We start from the raw sequence: 17,153 nt of genomic DNA, 5'->3' as shown, positions 1-17,153 counted from the left end.
TAGAGAAAGCTTAGGGTAAAGGAAATTTTAGGACACAGTAATCACAGTATAGATTTATGGTCATAATGTGCTAAATGGCCTGTTCATGTGCTGTGGTTTGACATTTGGCAGTCATATGGCAGAGGTGAAGGAATTTGGCAGAGGTGAAGGAATATGCCAGAGTATGGCATTCAGATTATGCCAGAATAGATATTTGTTCTTTAGAAATTACCTTCTGGATCTACTCTGAACCATCCTATTCAGCAGTTACAGTACAACACAACAGAGGCTGTCCTGTGTGTGAAGCTGGGAAATTTTCTTTGTTACTACCAATGCTGTATTGGACACATGCAAATTGGCAGATAAAATTAAGTAGGCTTGTACCTTGTGTTAGTTCACTTAGCACCTGGCTCAGCCCAAGTCTCTATTCTTTGGTCAGTGGTAATACTTCAATGCTTTGAAGAATTTACACAACTATGAAGACGAGCAGTAATGAACAAACAAATCCACAGAGGTTAAGATAGGTAGTTGGTTGAAGAGCAACAGAATGAATTTTCTGAGCTTGCATATTAGAGAATGGATCACTAATCACAGCTGGAGTATATAGTCAAAATGTTATGATGGAAGTTGCATAAACATTAAGCCAAGCACTGAATGGACATTCCTAAAATATTTCCCATTTTAATTACATTTTCTGAAGTAAATATTAGTGAAACGATAATGCATTTATTACATTAAAAAAACAAGCCATGACTGGAGATACAGATATTGCATGCAGAACTTTTTTGCACACCCTTGCATTTGTTGACGTTTTTTATTCAGACAATTATTTGTAAGCTAATCATAAAGTGATCAAACTGCTGACATTAAGCACAGAAGAAACTCGATTCTTTTGTGTAGAATTAGATCTAGCATCACTAAGAAGCAGGACCATTTTTTTTCCATTCCATCACTATTCGATCTCATTCCCACTGTAGGATGTCTTTTTGAAAGACAGCTCACAAGGAAGAAACTCAATGAATAGAGATACAATAAAAAAAAATCACTGGGCTATAATCCACTGTTAGATATACATAGAAACATAAACATTAGGAATATTAATTCAGTTGGAACTTTACCTTAAAAATATGATCAGAATACAAATATTGCAAGGTTGCAGACAGAAAAAACACATCAGCTGATAAATTGAACAGATAATTATTCAATCATTTTGAACAAAGAGCCTGCTCTTGAAGTTGTTTGAGATAAAACAATTAGAAATTCCAATAATTTGATTTAAATATAAAAACATTTCTCGATTGCAATTAAAAGTGGATATCACATATGAAATATGATGTAAATGCAAAGCTTTGGGAATAGCCACTAAGTAATTCAGTATCAGTGCATGAACTGCAGTACTCCAATATCTCACTGAATTGATTAACATTAAATAACTGATTTGCAAAACTTGTTTGAACAGGTGTACTTAATTGCACCATAACTTTACTTAAGACATCAAACTATATTAATAAAGCCAAATTATGATCATCACTTCAAATCAAAGCTATTACATTAATCTGTGCAAAACTGAGAATAATTAACAAAAGTACTCTTTAGATGAGGTATACTCTCTGCCCACCATTCTACAACACTGCTCTCATTCTATGGGGAGCTGTGGACAAAGGAATCATCTGTTAAAGAGATATGCTACTAATTAACTCTTGTTACCTCCTGTTGCCCTGGAAAGAGAGGATGCATCCTTACCAATTCTTGTTTATAATCAAACTTTCAGCTGTCTCAGAGTTTTGAGAAGCCAAAATCTGATGGTCAAGTAAAGCACATATTTGATTCCTTCCTAGGTAGTGATTACTGAGTAGTGATTAAGAATTTAAAGACCTCAGTGCTGGAGGCAGGTTGTAGAAGAGGTTGAGAAGAGGTGGCTAGCCCATCTATATGCAGTTCAAAGGGCATGGAAGCTTCCTTAGGGCAGGGTCAGAAGACATGTTGCTTTACTGAAGCAAGGGAGGTTAAAAAAGACAGGTGTCTTCCTAGGGGTAGTGGTCAGACAATCTTGGTACAATATCATTGCAAAATCTTAACGTTTTCCACAGCTGCAGGAGAGAGATGAGCTAGGAACTGCTAGAGCTTTGCCAGGTACAATGTTCTTTATCAGAGAGTCTATTTGACTGCAAGCAAATAAAATGCTGCTTTTTAAAACTTCTATTTCAACTATCACAAAGCATGGAATATTCTAGACCAAAGATGGGAATTTTGTACACCCCTAATCACAGAGGGAGCTGGGTCACTGAGTGCTCAGCAGAGAGTGCTGCCGCTGAGTCTTGTTACAAGCTGCCATACAGAACACATTACTATTGTTAAGAAATACAAATAACTTTTAAGAAGCTTCCTTAATTCTGAAGAAAGTTATGACATGCAGTGACACTCTGGGAACATGGGTGACAAACACATGCAGCAGGGCACTCATGCAGTGCTCCCTTTCATACTTACCTTTACAAATAAGGCAAAGTCTGAAAACAGTTCAGAACATTTTATCATTTACTGTGTTTGGCCAATTTCATTTAAAATAATGAAAGACCAAACACAAATAATCAAGAATCATAGTGCAACATAATGCTTAAAATGAACAGGCCCAAATACATTGGACAGATAATCTAATCACACCCTTCAATAAACCTTCAAAGTTATTTTAAATAGAATTATTAATCATGAAATAATTGATTCCAAACCAAAATTACATATTTTGGAAACTAATCGTGCAGGATTGCGTGATTAGAGTATTGGTTTAGTAAAGGGAGGATAAAGAAATCATTTCCAAGATGGCAGAAGGCAGTATAGCGATGAACTCCCAACAGCTGAAGGGTTCTTGAGCACAGTGAATCAAGTCTTGCTATTGGCTAAACACGGTCATACCCAAGAATAATTCAAGTCTCAGGCAAATCTCAAAGCTCTGCTATTTCAAAGAGTTCCAATATTTGCTTCAGACTGAACTTTATCCACCTGCTGAGGGAGATGCGGAGAGAGAGCAAGAAGAAATTACATTAGAACAATTTATACTTGGCTGAAAATACAATACTGCAATCAATGCACAGATCTATATAAAAATTTCAGTTTACATTTTCAGAAAGGACTAGTGAGCTGTAAAGAGGCGGAGAGGAGATTTTAAAAGTTGCAGCCTCTGGCAGTGAGTAAAAGGAAGCCAGATTCTAGAGGAACAACCATTTAGGAGCAGCTGTGTTTGAGGAATAATTGCTGGAACTTTGGCTTATGAGGCTTCAGCGAGAGGCTGAGCTGAGATAAAGGTAAGAACAGGAAAGGTCATTTAATTTTATTACCCACTTAGTGAAGTCAGGATGGCAGCCGGGGCAGTTGAATGCTGGTCCTGCAGGATGTTGGAGATCAGGGAGACTTCCAGTGTAGGGAGTGCAGCAAACTACAGCTCCTGGCTAACCTTGTCAAGGTAACGGAGCTGGAGTTGGATGCACTCAGGATCATCTAGGGTGCCGAGAGCACAAATAACAATTTTACTAAGATAGGCACGCATCAGGCTATAAGTAGTTGGATGACCACAAGGCAAAGGGGACAGGCAAGCAGTGCAGTATTTCCTCTATGGCTATACACTTCACTAACAGATAAGCCTTCTTAGATACCATTGGGGATGGGAAATTACCTTTCAGGGAATAGCAATAATAATCATGCCTGTGCCTCTACAACCAATTCTAAGACTCAGCAAGAAAGAGTGCAGTCAGAGAGGGTAATAGTGATAGGAGACTTGCTAGAAAGGGGAACAAGAAGAAATGGTGGTCAGAAGAGATGCCAAGATAGTGTGATGCCTTAGGGGTCCCAGGGTCAAAAAGGATGTCTCCAAGCAATTGCAGAACATTCTTAAGCGGAAGATGAGCAGTAAAGCAGCACTGCATACATTGGTAGATATGACTAGTTTTTTTTAAAAAAGGGAATAAGCTTCTGCACCATGAATATTGAAAGCCAGGTCTGAAGGTAGATGAATCACCTGGACCAGATGGACTACACCCCAAGGTTCTGAAAGAGGTAGCAAAGAAATTGTAGAGGCATCAGTAATGATCTTTCAAAAATCGCTAGATTCTAGAATCAACACACATAAAAGTTGCTGGTGAACGCAGCAGGCCAGGCAGCATCTCTAGGAAGAGGTGCAGTCGACGTTTCAGGCTGAGACCCTTCGTCAGGACTAACGAGATGCTGCCTGGCCTGCTGCGTTCACCAGCAACTTTTATGTGTGTTGCTTGAATTTCCAGCATCTGCAGAATTCCTGTTGTTTGCGTTTAGATTCTAGAATGATTCTGGAGGATTAGAAAATGACAAGTTGTCCTTCCACTCTTCAAGAAGGGAAGAGGCAGAAAAACATAATAGGCCAGTTAGCCTGGCTTCAGTAGTTGGAAAGATGGTGGAGTCTATTAGTCAGGATGAGGTTTCAGGGTACTTGGGGACACATGACAAGATAGGCCAAAGTCAACAGTTTCCTTAAGGGGCAAACCTTGTCTGACAAACCTGTTGGAACTCTTTGATGAAATAACATTCAAGATAGACAAAGGAGAGTCAGTGGATGTTTTTTACTTCAGTTTTCAGAAGGTCTTTGACAAGGTGCTGCATACAAAGCTGCTTAACAAGATAAGAGCCAATGGTGTTACAGGAAAGATACTAGCATGGATAAAAGATTGGCTGACTGATAGGAGGCAAAGAGTGAGAATAATAGGGGACCTTTTCTGATTGGCTGCCAGTGACTAGTGGTGTTCTGCAGGGGTTGTTGCTGGGTCAGCTTCTTTACATGTTTGTTATATGTCAATGACTTGGATGACAAAATTGATGGCTTTGTGGCCAAGTCTGTGGACAACATGAAGATAGGAAGAGGGGCAGGTGGTGTTGAGGAAGCAGAGAGGCTACAAAAGGACTTGGACATATTGAGAGAATAAGCAAGGTGGCAGATGGAAGATATTGTAAGGAAGTGTATGGCCATGCACTTTGGTAGAAGGAATAAAGACGTGGACTACTTTCTAAGTGGGGAGAGAATTCAAAAATCAGAGGTGCAAAGGACTTGGGAGTCCTTGTGCAGGGTTCCCTAAAGGTTAACTTTCAGGCTGATTCAGTGTTAAGGAAGGCAAATGCAATATTAGCATTAATTTCAAGAGGACTTGAATACAAAAGCAAGGTTATAATCCTGAGACTTCATAAGGCATTGGTCAGACCTCACTTGGAGTATCAAGAGCAGTTTTGGGCCCCTTATCTAAGAAAAGATGTGCTAGCATTGGAGAGGGCCCAGAGGAGGTTCATAAGAATGATCCCAATAATGAAAGGGTTAACATATGAGGAGTGTTTGATGGCTCTGGGCCTGTACTCGCCGGGATTTAGGAGAATGAAAGAGGATGTCATTGAAACCTATCAAGTATTGAAACACTTCGATAGAGTGGATGTAGAGAGGATATTTTCAATAGTCTAGGACCAGAAGGCTCAACCTCAGAACAGAGGGACATCAATTTAGTACAGAGATGAGGAAAAAATTGTTAGCCATAGGGTGGTGAGCCTGTGGAACTCTCTGCCACAGCCAGCCATGCAGGCCAAGCTACTGGGTGTATTTAAGGAGGAGATTGTTAGGTTCTTAATTAATCAGGGCCTTAAAGGTTACAGGAAGAAGACAAGAGAATGGGTTAAGAGGGATAATAAATCAGCCATGATAATATGGCACAGCAGACTCAAGGGCCAAATGATCCAATTCTGATCCCTGTGCTACATGCTAGTGAGGACAGGAACAAGGAAGGTAGCCCAGATGAATGCATGGCAGAGGAGCTAATGGAGGAGCAGAGATTCAGGTTCTTTGATCATTGGGATCTCTTCTGGAGCAAAAGTAACTTGTACAAGAGAGATCAGTTGTACCTGAACTGGAGGGGAACAAAAATGCTGGGATGGAGATTTGCTAACACTACTGGAGTTGGTTTAAATTAAATTGGCAGGGTGTTTGGACCCTCAGCAGTAGTGAGACAGATGAGAAATATGAGGTAAGTAATGCAGTCAACGAGAGCAAGTTTAGTAGACAGAATAGTCAGGAGCACAGGAAAGAGAGAGGAAAAATAACTACATTAAACTGTGTTTATTTCAGTGTAAGAGGCTTAACAGGCAAGATGGGTGAAATCTGCTTCTGGATTGGCTTTGGGAACTGGGATATTACTGCCATAACAGAAACACTGTGGAGGAAAGGGCAGGACTAGCAGCTCAATGTTCCAGGGTACAGATGCCACAAGGAGGTCAGAGAAGCAGGTAGGAGAGGAAGGGGATTTCTCTTTTAATAAGGGAGTACATAATAACAGTGCTCAAAGAGGATGTTCCTTGGGGGATCATTCAGTAAGGCCATACGAGTAGAACTTAGAAACAAAGGGATGGCCACTTTAATAGGACTATACTGTACCTCCCACTCCTCCCCCCTTAGTCAATGGGAATTAGAGGAACAGCTCTTTTCCGATTTTGCAAATAATTGTAACAATAATAGGATAGTATTAGAGGGAGATTTTAACTTCCCTAATATTGACTGAGTCATTCATAGGATAGGGTGGAATTTGTTAAATGTGTTCAAACAGAAGCTTAATCAATATATCGAAGACTCTAATGGAGAGGGTACAACACTAGGCCACTTCTTTGGGAGCAAGGCAGACCAAGTAACTCAGTGTCAGTCACATCATTATGTTCATTTTAAAATAGTTATAAAGAAAGATGGGACTCGCCCACTAGTTAAGGTCCTAAAAAAATAGGGCAGGGTCTATTTTAGAGGCATTACGCAGAATCTTGCACAGATTGATTAGGCAGGTTCCAAGCTCAAAGTCAAATTAGATTTATTATCAAAGTACATGTATGTCACCATATAAAACCCTGAGATTCATTTTCTTGTGGGCATACTCAATTGGTGAGACTACTTGTAGGTAAAGAAATGACTGGCAAGTGGGAGACTTTCAAACAAGTGATTTAAAGAATCCAGGGCAGCATAATCCCGTTAGGGTGAAAGGCAAGGCTGGCAAGTTTAGGGAACCCTCTTAAAGAACAGCATGACCATCTACTATGTATGGAGCCACAGGAAAAGGAAGATATTTAATTAATGTTTCTCAGTTTCTTTTACCGTGGAGAAAATGGTAGATGCTAAGGAAAACAGTGAAGTGAGTGATAATGTCTTGGACCACATAAGATTGACCAGGCAAGAGGAGCTGGTGGCCTTAGAGTGTATTAAGGTGAATAAATCCCCAAGGCCCAAGTGCATCCTTGGACCTCGTGGGTAGCTCAGAGGTCCTTGCATTAATATTTGCTTCATCTTTAGCCAAAGGTGAAATTTGGGAAGACTGGAGGGGGGATGAGGATGCTAATATTGTACCATTATTTAATAAAAGCTGCAAGGATAGCACAACTGCCACTTGATCACATTAAATGGCCTATGTTTGTATTTGCTTGAGTTTAGGAGACTGAGGTGAGGGATACAATAGAAATTCACAAAATGCTGACAGGATGCAGAGAAAGTAGTTCCCCTGTCTGAGTCTGTGTCTTGGGTTCATAGGACAAGCAACTTAGGGCTGTAATAGGAAGCAACTTAGTTACTCAGAGGGTGATGGACTATGTGGAGGCTAGGTTGCTGAATATAAGGCATATACTCTATTTCTAGATGTAAAAGGAGTCAAAGGTTCTGGGGAAAGCAGGAATATGATCATACATAATCATACTGAATGGCAGAGCAGGTTTGATGGATAAATAGGCAGCTCCTGCATTGTCTTAAAAATATCCAAGGAATCTTCCCAGTACTCTTTGAGCAAATGTGATCCAAAGGTTGTTCAAAAGCTTTCAAATGTAGAGGAATTTATTCTCTCAGTGGGTCATGAACTATTGGAATTCTTTGCCTCAGAGCTGTGGAGTATATTCAAGGTGGGGACTGACAGAAATTTAAACCACTACAGTCAAAGCACACAGGGAAAGAGCAGGCAATAGCATTGAGGCCCACACTGGCTTAGCCATGATCTTACTGAATGACAAAGTAGATGTAAAGGGGTGCTCTTTTTTCTTAATTTTCACAATATCCAAAATTGCCTTATCCATCTTAAATGGGTGACCCTTCTCCCAGATTTTAAACAATGATCCCTTCTTTCTCTCACAACAGGAGACATAATCTCCACATCCCCTGAATATTCCAATTAAGTCTCCCCTCTCACTTTTAAACTCAGCGGATGCAAGCATAAAGAGAGTTAAATTTAGTACATTTAATACCCAGTTCTTGCATTAATTATTAAATTCTGTTTGTTGTGAACCTAAAGCCGTATCATGTCTGGGCTGTGCAGCACAACAGGAAATAATGTCAGTTTGTTCAATTCAGCAAGAACACATCCTAGCAGTGTGGTGTCAGGGACTTTGAATTCAAATGCTATTTGCATGCACATTTCGTAACAGCCTGTCACCAGGTGCAAACAGACACATGGAAAACATCTGCATCAAGAACTCTTGTGACACAAATAGTCCGTTAATGCTGGTTTCAGTACTGGGAATTATTCAACGGTTTAGTGCAGCTGGCAACTTACTTGCTGCTCAGCTTAGCAGTAAGGGATTCCCCAGACAACTTTAGGGCCAACAACAAAATTGAGGGAAACGTAAAATATCATTTAAAAAAAAAAAGTTGGGTAACATCTGTTGATATAAGAAAGGATACCAACATGAAGCATCAGCTTATTTGCTCTCTGCACAGATGCTGCCTGAGATGCTGAATGTCTAACGGCATTTTTTATTTTAGTTTCATATTTCCATATCTGTGGTATTACTGGCTTCAGTCACCAAAAATGTTCACCATACTTGCTCCAAGAAAATAAATGCTTAGAACCTTAGATGCGGATTCAAAGTATCACACTTGAATACAGTAAGTCAGGCAGCTGTAGAAAAAGATAAAAAGGCGGAGGAAAGAACAGCAGTGGGGTAGGATGTAACAAAGAGCACTTAAAAATAAGAGCCCCCATCAATTCCATCCCAAGACAGCAGTGAAGAATGTTTCAGGAATAGCGTCCATCTCCCTGAACAATGAGACCATGCAGCTCTTAAGTCACTTCAATCACTCACAGGCTAGAAGTTGAGCAAAACAAAGAGGAGTCAACTGATGCACCATTTTCCACACCTGCTAATGTGCTGGATACTCGGTATCATTTTCTTCAGAATCTATAAATAAAGAACAGGTTATTGTCAGCTTCCTGATCATAGGAACACATGGCATAGAAAGTTGCATTCTGGCCATCAGTATTCATGCAGCTGAAAGCTGGCTTCAGTACAGTTACCATTCAAGTCCGTGTGTGGAGTCACAGATTGGATAAAACAGCAAGCTCCTTTCCATAAACAACAAGTTTTTTTTTTAATGACAATTCAATAGTGTTAAGGTAATCAATACTAACATGTTATTCCAGGTTTTTTTCAAAATTTCCCCTGCTACTGTGATGCAAGATGAACATCTCCCCAAATCATCAATCCAGGTTTTTATTTTACTGTTGCATCCAATATAAGATTGTCTATCTTTAATCAACGTTCTCCAAGCAAAGAATTCTAAAGCTAATGCAAACTAAGCTGCCTTTAAACAGATCTCAGTTACTTTTTATTTATTAGCCAATACTTTTAAACAGTGAAAATTTGTTTTTGTATCTCAGATCATTACATACGTGTTTCCTCACCACTGACTGGCCTAGAATTTAAGGAATGATTTTAAAAAGGCATATTACATTCTTGGTTTATAGATTGAACAAAAGCAAATCTATGCTAAATCTGTATAAGATCACTGGCTGAGCTCCAAATGAAGTATAATGGCAAATTCCAGACATTAAGAAGATTGTTAGAAACTAAGTGAGATTGAAGGAGACTTTTATTAGAATAGGATCAGAAATGTGGTTCCTTGATAACATGGAGAATAAGGGGAAAAAAATTGGGATGTTCCTTAAAGCAAAATGTTCAGAGAAGAAATTTAACAGAGCTTCAATGCTCAGAAACTTTGAGTAAATAAGGAAATGTTTCCAGTGACAGAAGGTTCAGTAATCAAATTAATCAAGTTTTAGTTATCCAAACTGTGCTGTCTGCAATCATAGCTGAAGTGGGCTCAATTTTCTGCTGACAAATGGATAAACCCATTAGGTATGGTGGAACAGCAGGCAAGTAAGACTAATAAAGCAGAATCATCAAGGAACAGGCACAAATGGTCTCCTGTGCTATAATATTCCACCTAAATCAACTTAAAATTTTCTAATAAAATATCTCAACTCTAAGCTTTTAGAATTTCGACACAGGAAACAGCAATCTGGCGGATCAAAAGTGTATCTACCGATTACCTCAGCATTCTTCCTGCAGCGAAGTGCAGAACAGATCTCTGACTGTAGATCTACCGCCCCCTAGCAGCCTTTCAAATGTTTCTGCTGATTTAAGAGAACAGGGCAGAAAGGGTTGCCAGAGATAAATAGGTTCTTTTATTTTTTTTTAATTTCTATGCCATAAATTAAACATTTGTATCTTTACTGTCAAATTTTTAATGCTGTGCTGGCAGGGTAGAAGGCATAAGGCCAGAATAAGGAGTGGGGCAAAAAGTGGGAGGAACAGAAATTGTGGGAGCAAAAAGAGGAAGAAGAGAGAGGGAAGAAGAAAAAAAAGAGAAAAGTTAGTATGTCTGTCTCCAAACTTGGTGAAGTAACTGTGGTCTGGCTGAAAACAGTATACCTCCTTGTACTCAACACCTGTAACACTGAAACCTTTGCCCAGACAACAGTCAAGAGCCACAGCATATGGGAAACACTTGCTGTGGTTTAACCACAACTCTATAGAAATGAGCTACTATGGGAAACTAGCTCCGGTATCAGAGAATCAGTACCACAGAGGAGTCAATGCAAGCTTTAACTCTTTTCTGTATGAAATATTTGCAAGGTAGGGAATGTGGTAAACAGACTGGAGTCCTATCAGAAGGTCAAATGCCATTGCAAATATATCCTACAGACACCATTAATCTGTCTACTTAACACTACCAGTCTAACTCAGGGAGGCGATTGATCCTTTGCAAAATCAAACCTCATCAGCTACTACTAAAATTAAGATCAGGAATCTAACAGTTAACAGCACAAATATATAGAAGGGCCAGTCACTGTAGAACAGCTGTTTAAAATGCGACGATCATATTGAGAATCAGCAGCAGCTTCCCTTATGGTGGCGAGAACTGAACCCACTCTTAATGAGCATACTAGAAAGCAGAAGTGTAAATTTTAACTGACGCACTGTTTTAAAGATTCAACAAGCACTTACAAAATAAACTTTAACACTACTTTAAGATCAAAATTGCAGTGGTAAGTACAAATCTCAGGAAACAGCTCAACAAACTTTTGTCAATTAGGGAAATGATAGGTTGCTATTTTCTGCTATTGGTCCAGAATACAAGTTATACCAACAAAAATATAAATTGGATATTTATGTATATTTGTGTATAAGGAGGTTATTCTGGCTCATTCACTGAATATGTGCTCTTTAGACCAACAGATATAGAGATCACCGACAATACAGCAGCCAAAATCAACCCAAAAACACAATTATTCAATTTGCAGCATCCCCCTGTTTAGAACTCAGAAGTGGTTAGACATGATCATATTTGAACCACTAATAATCCTACTGTTATTCTATAACTATAAAAACTTTATTCACACATCTTCAACACGTTGACTGGGACTACACTACTGTAAAAGGATAGAACTTATCAAATGTGTTCAGGAAGTTTTCCTTAATCAGTATATAGAAGTCCCAACTAGAGAGTGGACATTAGGGAATGAGACAGAGCAAGTGACAGAATTTTGTGTAAGGGAACACGATGCATCTAGTGGTCAAAATGCCATTAGTTTCAAAGTAAATATGGAAAAAGATCTGCGGTCCAGTCCACGGGTTGCGATTCTAAATTGGAGAAAGGCCAATTTTGATGGTATCAGAAAGGATCAGCCACGTGTGAATTGGGAAAAGCTGTTTTATGGCAAAGGTGGACTTGGAAAGTGGGAGGCCTTCAAAGTGAAATTTAGAGAGTACAAAGCTTGCATGTGCCCATCAGAATAAAAGGTAAAGATAACAGGTTTAGGGAACTTTGGGTTTTCAAGAGATATTGAGGCCCTGGTTAAGGGGAAAAAAGATGCATAATAGACATAGGCAGGTAGGAACAAATGAGGTGCATATGGAGCATAAGAAATGCAAGTGAACACTTAAGAAAGAAATCAGGACAGATAAAAGAAGGCATAAGGTTGCCCTAGCAGACAAGTTGAGGAAGAATCCCAAGGCACACAACAGGAATTCTGCAGATGCTGGAAATTCAAGCAACACACATCAAAGTTGCTGGTGAACGCAGCAGGCCAGGCAGCATCGCTAGGAAGAGGTACAGTCGATGTTTCAGGCCGACTGTACCTCTTCCTAGAGATTATGCCTGGCCTGCTGCGTTCACCAGCAACTTTGAAGAATCCCAAGGGATTTTACAGGTATGTCAAGAGCAAAAGGATCATAATGACAAGATTGGTCCTCTGAAGATCAGAATAGTAATCCATGCCAAAAGAGAAGAGGGAGATCTTAAATGAATTTCTGTGTCTGTATTTACTCAGGAGATGGACATAGTCTATAAAATTGAGGTAAAGAAGCATCGACTTCATGGACCCTACACAGATTACAGAGGAGGTGGTGTTTGCTGCTTTGAGGCAAAAGCCTGACAAGGTGTTCCCTTGGATCCCATGGGAGGCAAGTGCAGAAAATGCAAGGATCCTAGCAGAGATATTTAAATCATCCTCAGTGACAGATCAGGTAGTGAAGGATATCTAACATTGTTCCGCTGTTTAAGAAACGCTCTAAAAATAAACCAGAAAATGGTAAGTCAGTGAGCCTGACATCAGTAGTGGGAAAGTTATTGGAAGTTATTCTAAGGGGTCGGATATATGACTATTTGGATAGATATGGACTGATTAGAGATAGTCAGCATGGCTTTGTGTGTGGTAGGTGGTGTCCAACCAATCTTAAGAGTTTTTTTTTTGAGGAAGTTACTAGGAATGTTGATGAAGACAAGGCAGTGGATGTTGTCTACATGGACTTTAGCAAGACACTTGACAAGATCCCACATGGGAGGTTGGTCAAGAAGTTCAGTCACTCAGCATTCCACATGAGGGAGTAAATTGGATTAGGCATTGGCTTTGTGGGAGAAGCCAAGGAGTGGTAGCAGATGGCTGCCATTCTGACCGGAGGTCTGTGACCCGTGGTATGCCGCACAGATTGGTGCTGGGTACTTTGTTGTTTGTCATCTCCGTCAATGATCTGGATGAGAATGTGGTAAACTCGTTCAGCAAATTTACAGATGACACCAAGATTGGGGGGTGCAGTGGACAGCAAGGAAGACTATCAAAGCTTGAAGCAGAATCTGGGCCAGCTGGAAAAATGGGTTGAAAACGGTTTATGGAATTTAATGCAGACAAGTGTGAGGTGCTACACTTCGGAAGGACCAAACAGAGTAGTGCTTTAGAACAAAAGGAGCTGGGAATGCAGGTCCATAATTCATTGAAAGTGGTACCACACATAGATAGGATCGTAAAGAAAGCTTTTGGCACATTGGCCTTCATAAATAAATGTTTTGGGTACAAAAGATGGAATGTTATGTTGAAGACATGGCTCCAGGTTGACCAAGGATGGGAGCTCAACATTCACGGATATTCAATATTCAGGAAGGATAGACATGAAAGAAAAGGAGGTGGGGTAGCATTGCCGGTTAGAGAGGAGATTAACGCAATAGAAAGGAAAGACATTAGCCAGGAGGATGTAGAATCGATACGGGTAGAGCTGCATAACACTAAGGGGCAGAAAACACTGGTGGGAGTTGTGTACAGGACACCTAACAGTAGTAGTGAGGTTGGGGACAGCATTAAACAGGAAATTAGAAATGTATGCAATAAAGGAACAGCAGTTATAATGGGTGACTTCAATCTACATATAGATTGGGTGAACCAAATTGGTAAGGGTGCTGAGGAAGAGGATTTCTTGGAATTTACGTGGGATGGTTTTCTGAATCAACATGTCGAGGAACCAGCTAGAGAGCAGGCCATTGTAGACTGGGTATTGAGCAATGAGGAAGGGTTAGTTAGCAATCTTGTCGTGCGAGGCCCCTTGGGTAAGAGTGACCATAATATGGTGGAATTCTTCATTAAGATGGAGAGTGACTAGTTAATTCAGAAACAAAGGTTCTGAACTTAAAGAAGGGTAACTTTGAAGGTATGAGGCTAAGATAGCTAATTAGCTAAGATAGATTGGCAAATGATACTTAAAGTGTTGACGGTGGATATGCAATAGCAAGCATTTAAAAAACGCATGGATGAACTACAACAATTGTTCATCCCAGTTTGGAAAAAGAATAAACCAGGGAAGGTAGTGCACCCGTGGCTAACAAGGGAAATTAGGGATAGTATCAATTCCAAAGAAAAAACATACAAATTAGCCAGAAAAAGCGGTACACCTGAGGACTGGGAGAAATTCAGAGTCCAGCAAAGGAGGACAAAGGGCTTAATTAGGAAAGGGAAAAAAGATTATGAGAGAAAGCTGGCAGGGAACATAAAAACTGACTGTAAAAGCTTTTATAGATATGTGAAAAGAAAAAGATTGGTTAAGACAACTGTAGGTCCCTTACAGTCAGAAACAGGTGAATTGATCATGGGGAACAAGGACGTGGCAGACCAATTGAATAACTACTTTGGTTCTGTCTTCACTAAGGAGGACATAAATAATCCTCCGGAAATAGTAGGGGACCGAGGGTCTAGTGAGATGGAGGATCTGAGGGAAATACATGTTAGTAGGGAAGTGGTGTTAGGTAAATTGAAGGGATTAAAGGCAGATAAATCCCCAGGGCCAGATGGTCTGTATCCCAGAGTGCTTAAGGAAGTAGCCCAAGAAATAGTGGATGCATTAGTGATAATTTTTCAAAACTCTTTAGGTTCTGGATTAGTTCCTGAGGACTGGAGGGTGGCTAATGTAACCCTGCTTCTTAAAAAAAGGAGGGAGAGAGAAACCAGGGAATTATAGACCGGTTAGCCTGACATCGGTGGTGGGGAAAATGCTAGAGTCAGTTATCAAAGATGTGATAACAGCACATTTGGAAAGTGGTGAAATCATCAGACAAAGTCAGCATGGATTTGTGAAAGGAAAATCATGTCTGACGAATCTCACAGAATTTTTTGAGGATGTAACTAGTAGAGTGGATAGGGGAGAACCAGTGGATGTGGTATATTTGGATTTTCAAAAGGCTTTTGACAAGGTTCCACACAGGAGATTAGTGTGCAAACTTAAAGCACACGGTATTGGGGGTATGGTATTGATGTGGATAGAGAATTGGTTGACAGACAGGAAAAACAGAGTGGGAATAAATGGGACCTTTTCAGAATGGCAGGCAGTGACTAGTGGGGTACTGCAAGGCTCAGAGCTGGGACCCCAGTTGTTTACAATATATATTAATGATTTAGACGAGGGAATTAAATGCAGCATCTCCAAGTTTGCGGATGACATGAAGCTGGGTGGCAGTGTTAGCTGTGAGGAGGATGCTAAGAGGATGCAGGGTAACTTGGATAGGTTAGGTGAGTGGGCAAATTCATGGCAGATGCAATTCAATGTGGATAAATGTGAGGTTATCCACTTTGGTGGCAAGAAAGGAAAACAGATTATTATCAGAATGGTGGCCGATTAGGAAAAGGGGAGGTGCAACGAGACCTGGGTGTCATTGTACACCAGTCATTGAAAGTGGGCATGCAGGTACAGCAGGCGGTGAAAAAGGCAAATGGTATGCTGGCATTCATAGCAAGAGGATTCAAGTACAGGAGCAGAGAGGTTCTACTTCAGTTGTACAAGGCCTTGGTGAGACCACACCTGGAGTATTATGTGCAGTTTTGGTCCCCAAATCTGAGGAAAGACATTCTTGCCATAGAGGGAGTACAAAGAAGGTTCACCAGATTGATTCCTGGGATGGCAGGATTTTCATATGATGAAAGACTGGATCGACTAGGCTTATACTCGCTGGAATTTAGAAGATTGAGGGGGAATCTTATTGAAACGTATAAAATTCTAAAGGGATTGGACAGGCTAGATGCAGGAAGATTGTTCCTGATGTTGGGGAAGTCCAGAACAAGGGGTCACAGTTTAAGGATAAAGGGGAAGCCTTTTAGGACCGAGATGAGGAAAAACTTCTTCACACAGAGAGTGGTGAATTTGTGGAATTCTCTGCCACAGGAAACAGTTGAGGCCAGTTCATTGGCTATATTTAAGAGGGAGTTCGATATGGCCCTTTTGGCTAAAGGGATCAGGGGGTATGGAGAGAAGGCAGGTACAGGGTTCTGAGTTGGATGGATCAGCCATGATCATACTGAATGGCGATGCAGGCTCGAAGAGCTGAATGGCCTACTCCTGCACCTATTTTCTATGTTTCTATGTAAGTCGTATACAACGTTGGTGAGGCCTAATTTGGAATATTGTGTGCAGTTTTAGTCACCTACCCACAGGAAAGATGCAAAGAAGGTTAAAAGAGTACAGAGAAAATTTACAAGGATGTTGCCGGGACTGGAGTTCATGAATTATAAGGAAAGATCGAATCAGTTAGGACTTTGGAATGTAGAAGATTGAGCGGAGATTTGATAGAGGACACAAAATTATGAGGGGAATAGAGAGGGTAAATGCAAGCAGGCTTTTTCTGCTGAAGTTGGGTGGGACCATAACTAGAGGTCATGGATTAGGGGTAAAAGGTGAAAAGTTTGAGAGATGTCTCTACTCAGAGGGTTATGAGTGTGGAACGTGCTACCAGCATAAGCAGTGCTTGCGAGCTCAATTTCAAAGTTTAAGAGACGTTTGGAAAGGTACATGTATGGTAAAGGTGTGGAGGGCTGTGGTCCTGGTGCATGAACTGGATGGGCCAAAGGGCCTGTTTTCTGTGCTGTACTTTTCTATGACTCTATGACCATGACAAGAAAACATCCTATGTTCTGTAAAATATACAGCAGCAATGAGAAAAACCATTACAGTGAAGGTTATGAATTGGTCTAGACTGCTGACTAGAGTGACAGTGCAATTTCTGGAGAGAGTATCACTTTGGCATTGAAGCAATGTGAGAAAAATGTAAGAAGAGTGCA

At 40.3% G+C, this 17,153-nt stretch overlaps 1 protein-coding gene across 5 annotated transcripts in view; it reads right to left on the bottom strand.

The window, feature by feature from the left end:
• Positions 1-648: 648 nt before the first annotated feature.
• The window catches only part of stard3nl (STARD3 N-terminal like), a 35,401-nt gene continuing 18,896 nt past the window's right edge, over positions 649-17,153 (bottom strand). For 2 of the 5 annotated variants that reach the window (XR_011886331.1, XR_011886332.1), the window contains exons 8-9: positions 9,082-9,177; positions 649-2,979 (exon numbers count right to left, since the gene is read on the bottom strand). Coding sequence is in view for 2 of the 5 variants with exons in the window: in XM_072260516.1 (XP_072116617.1) it covers positions 9,140-9,177 (38 nt within the window). In the remaining 3 variants the exon portion in view is untranslated. The remainder of the gene's footprint in view (positions 2,980-9,081; positions 9,178-17,153) is intronic. The other 3 variants (XR_011886334.1, XM_072260516.1, XM_072260526.1) reach the window with 3 other exon arrangements.

Source organism: Mobula birostris, chromosome 1, assembly GCF_030028105.1.
Source record: "Mobula birostris isolate sMobBir1 chromosome 1, sMobBir1.hap1, whole genome shotgun sequence".
NCBI lineage: Eukaryota > Metazoa > Chordata > Chondrichthyes > Myliobatiformes > Myliobatidae > Mobula > Mobula birostris.
This window is presented reverse-complemented; position numbering and strand designations above follow the sequence as displayed.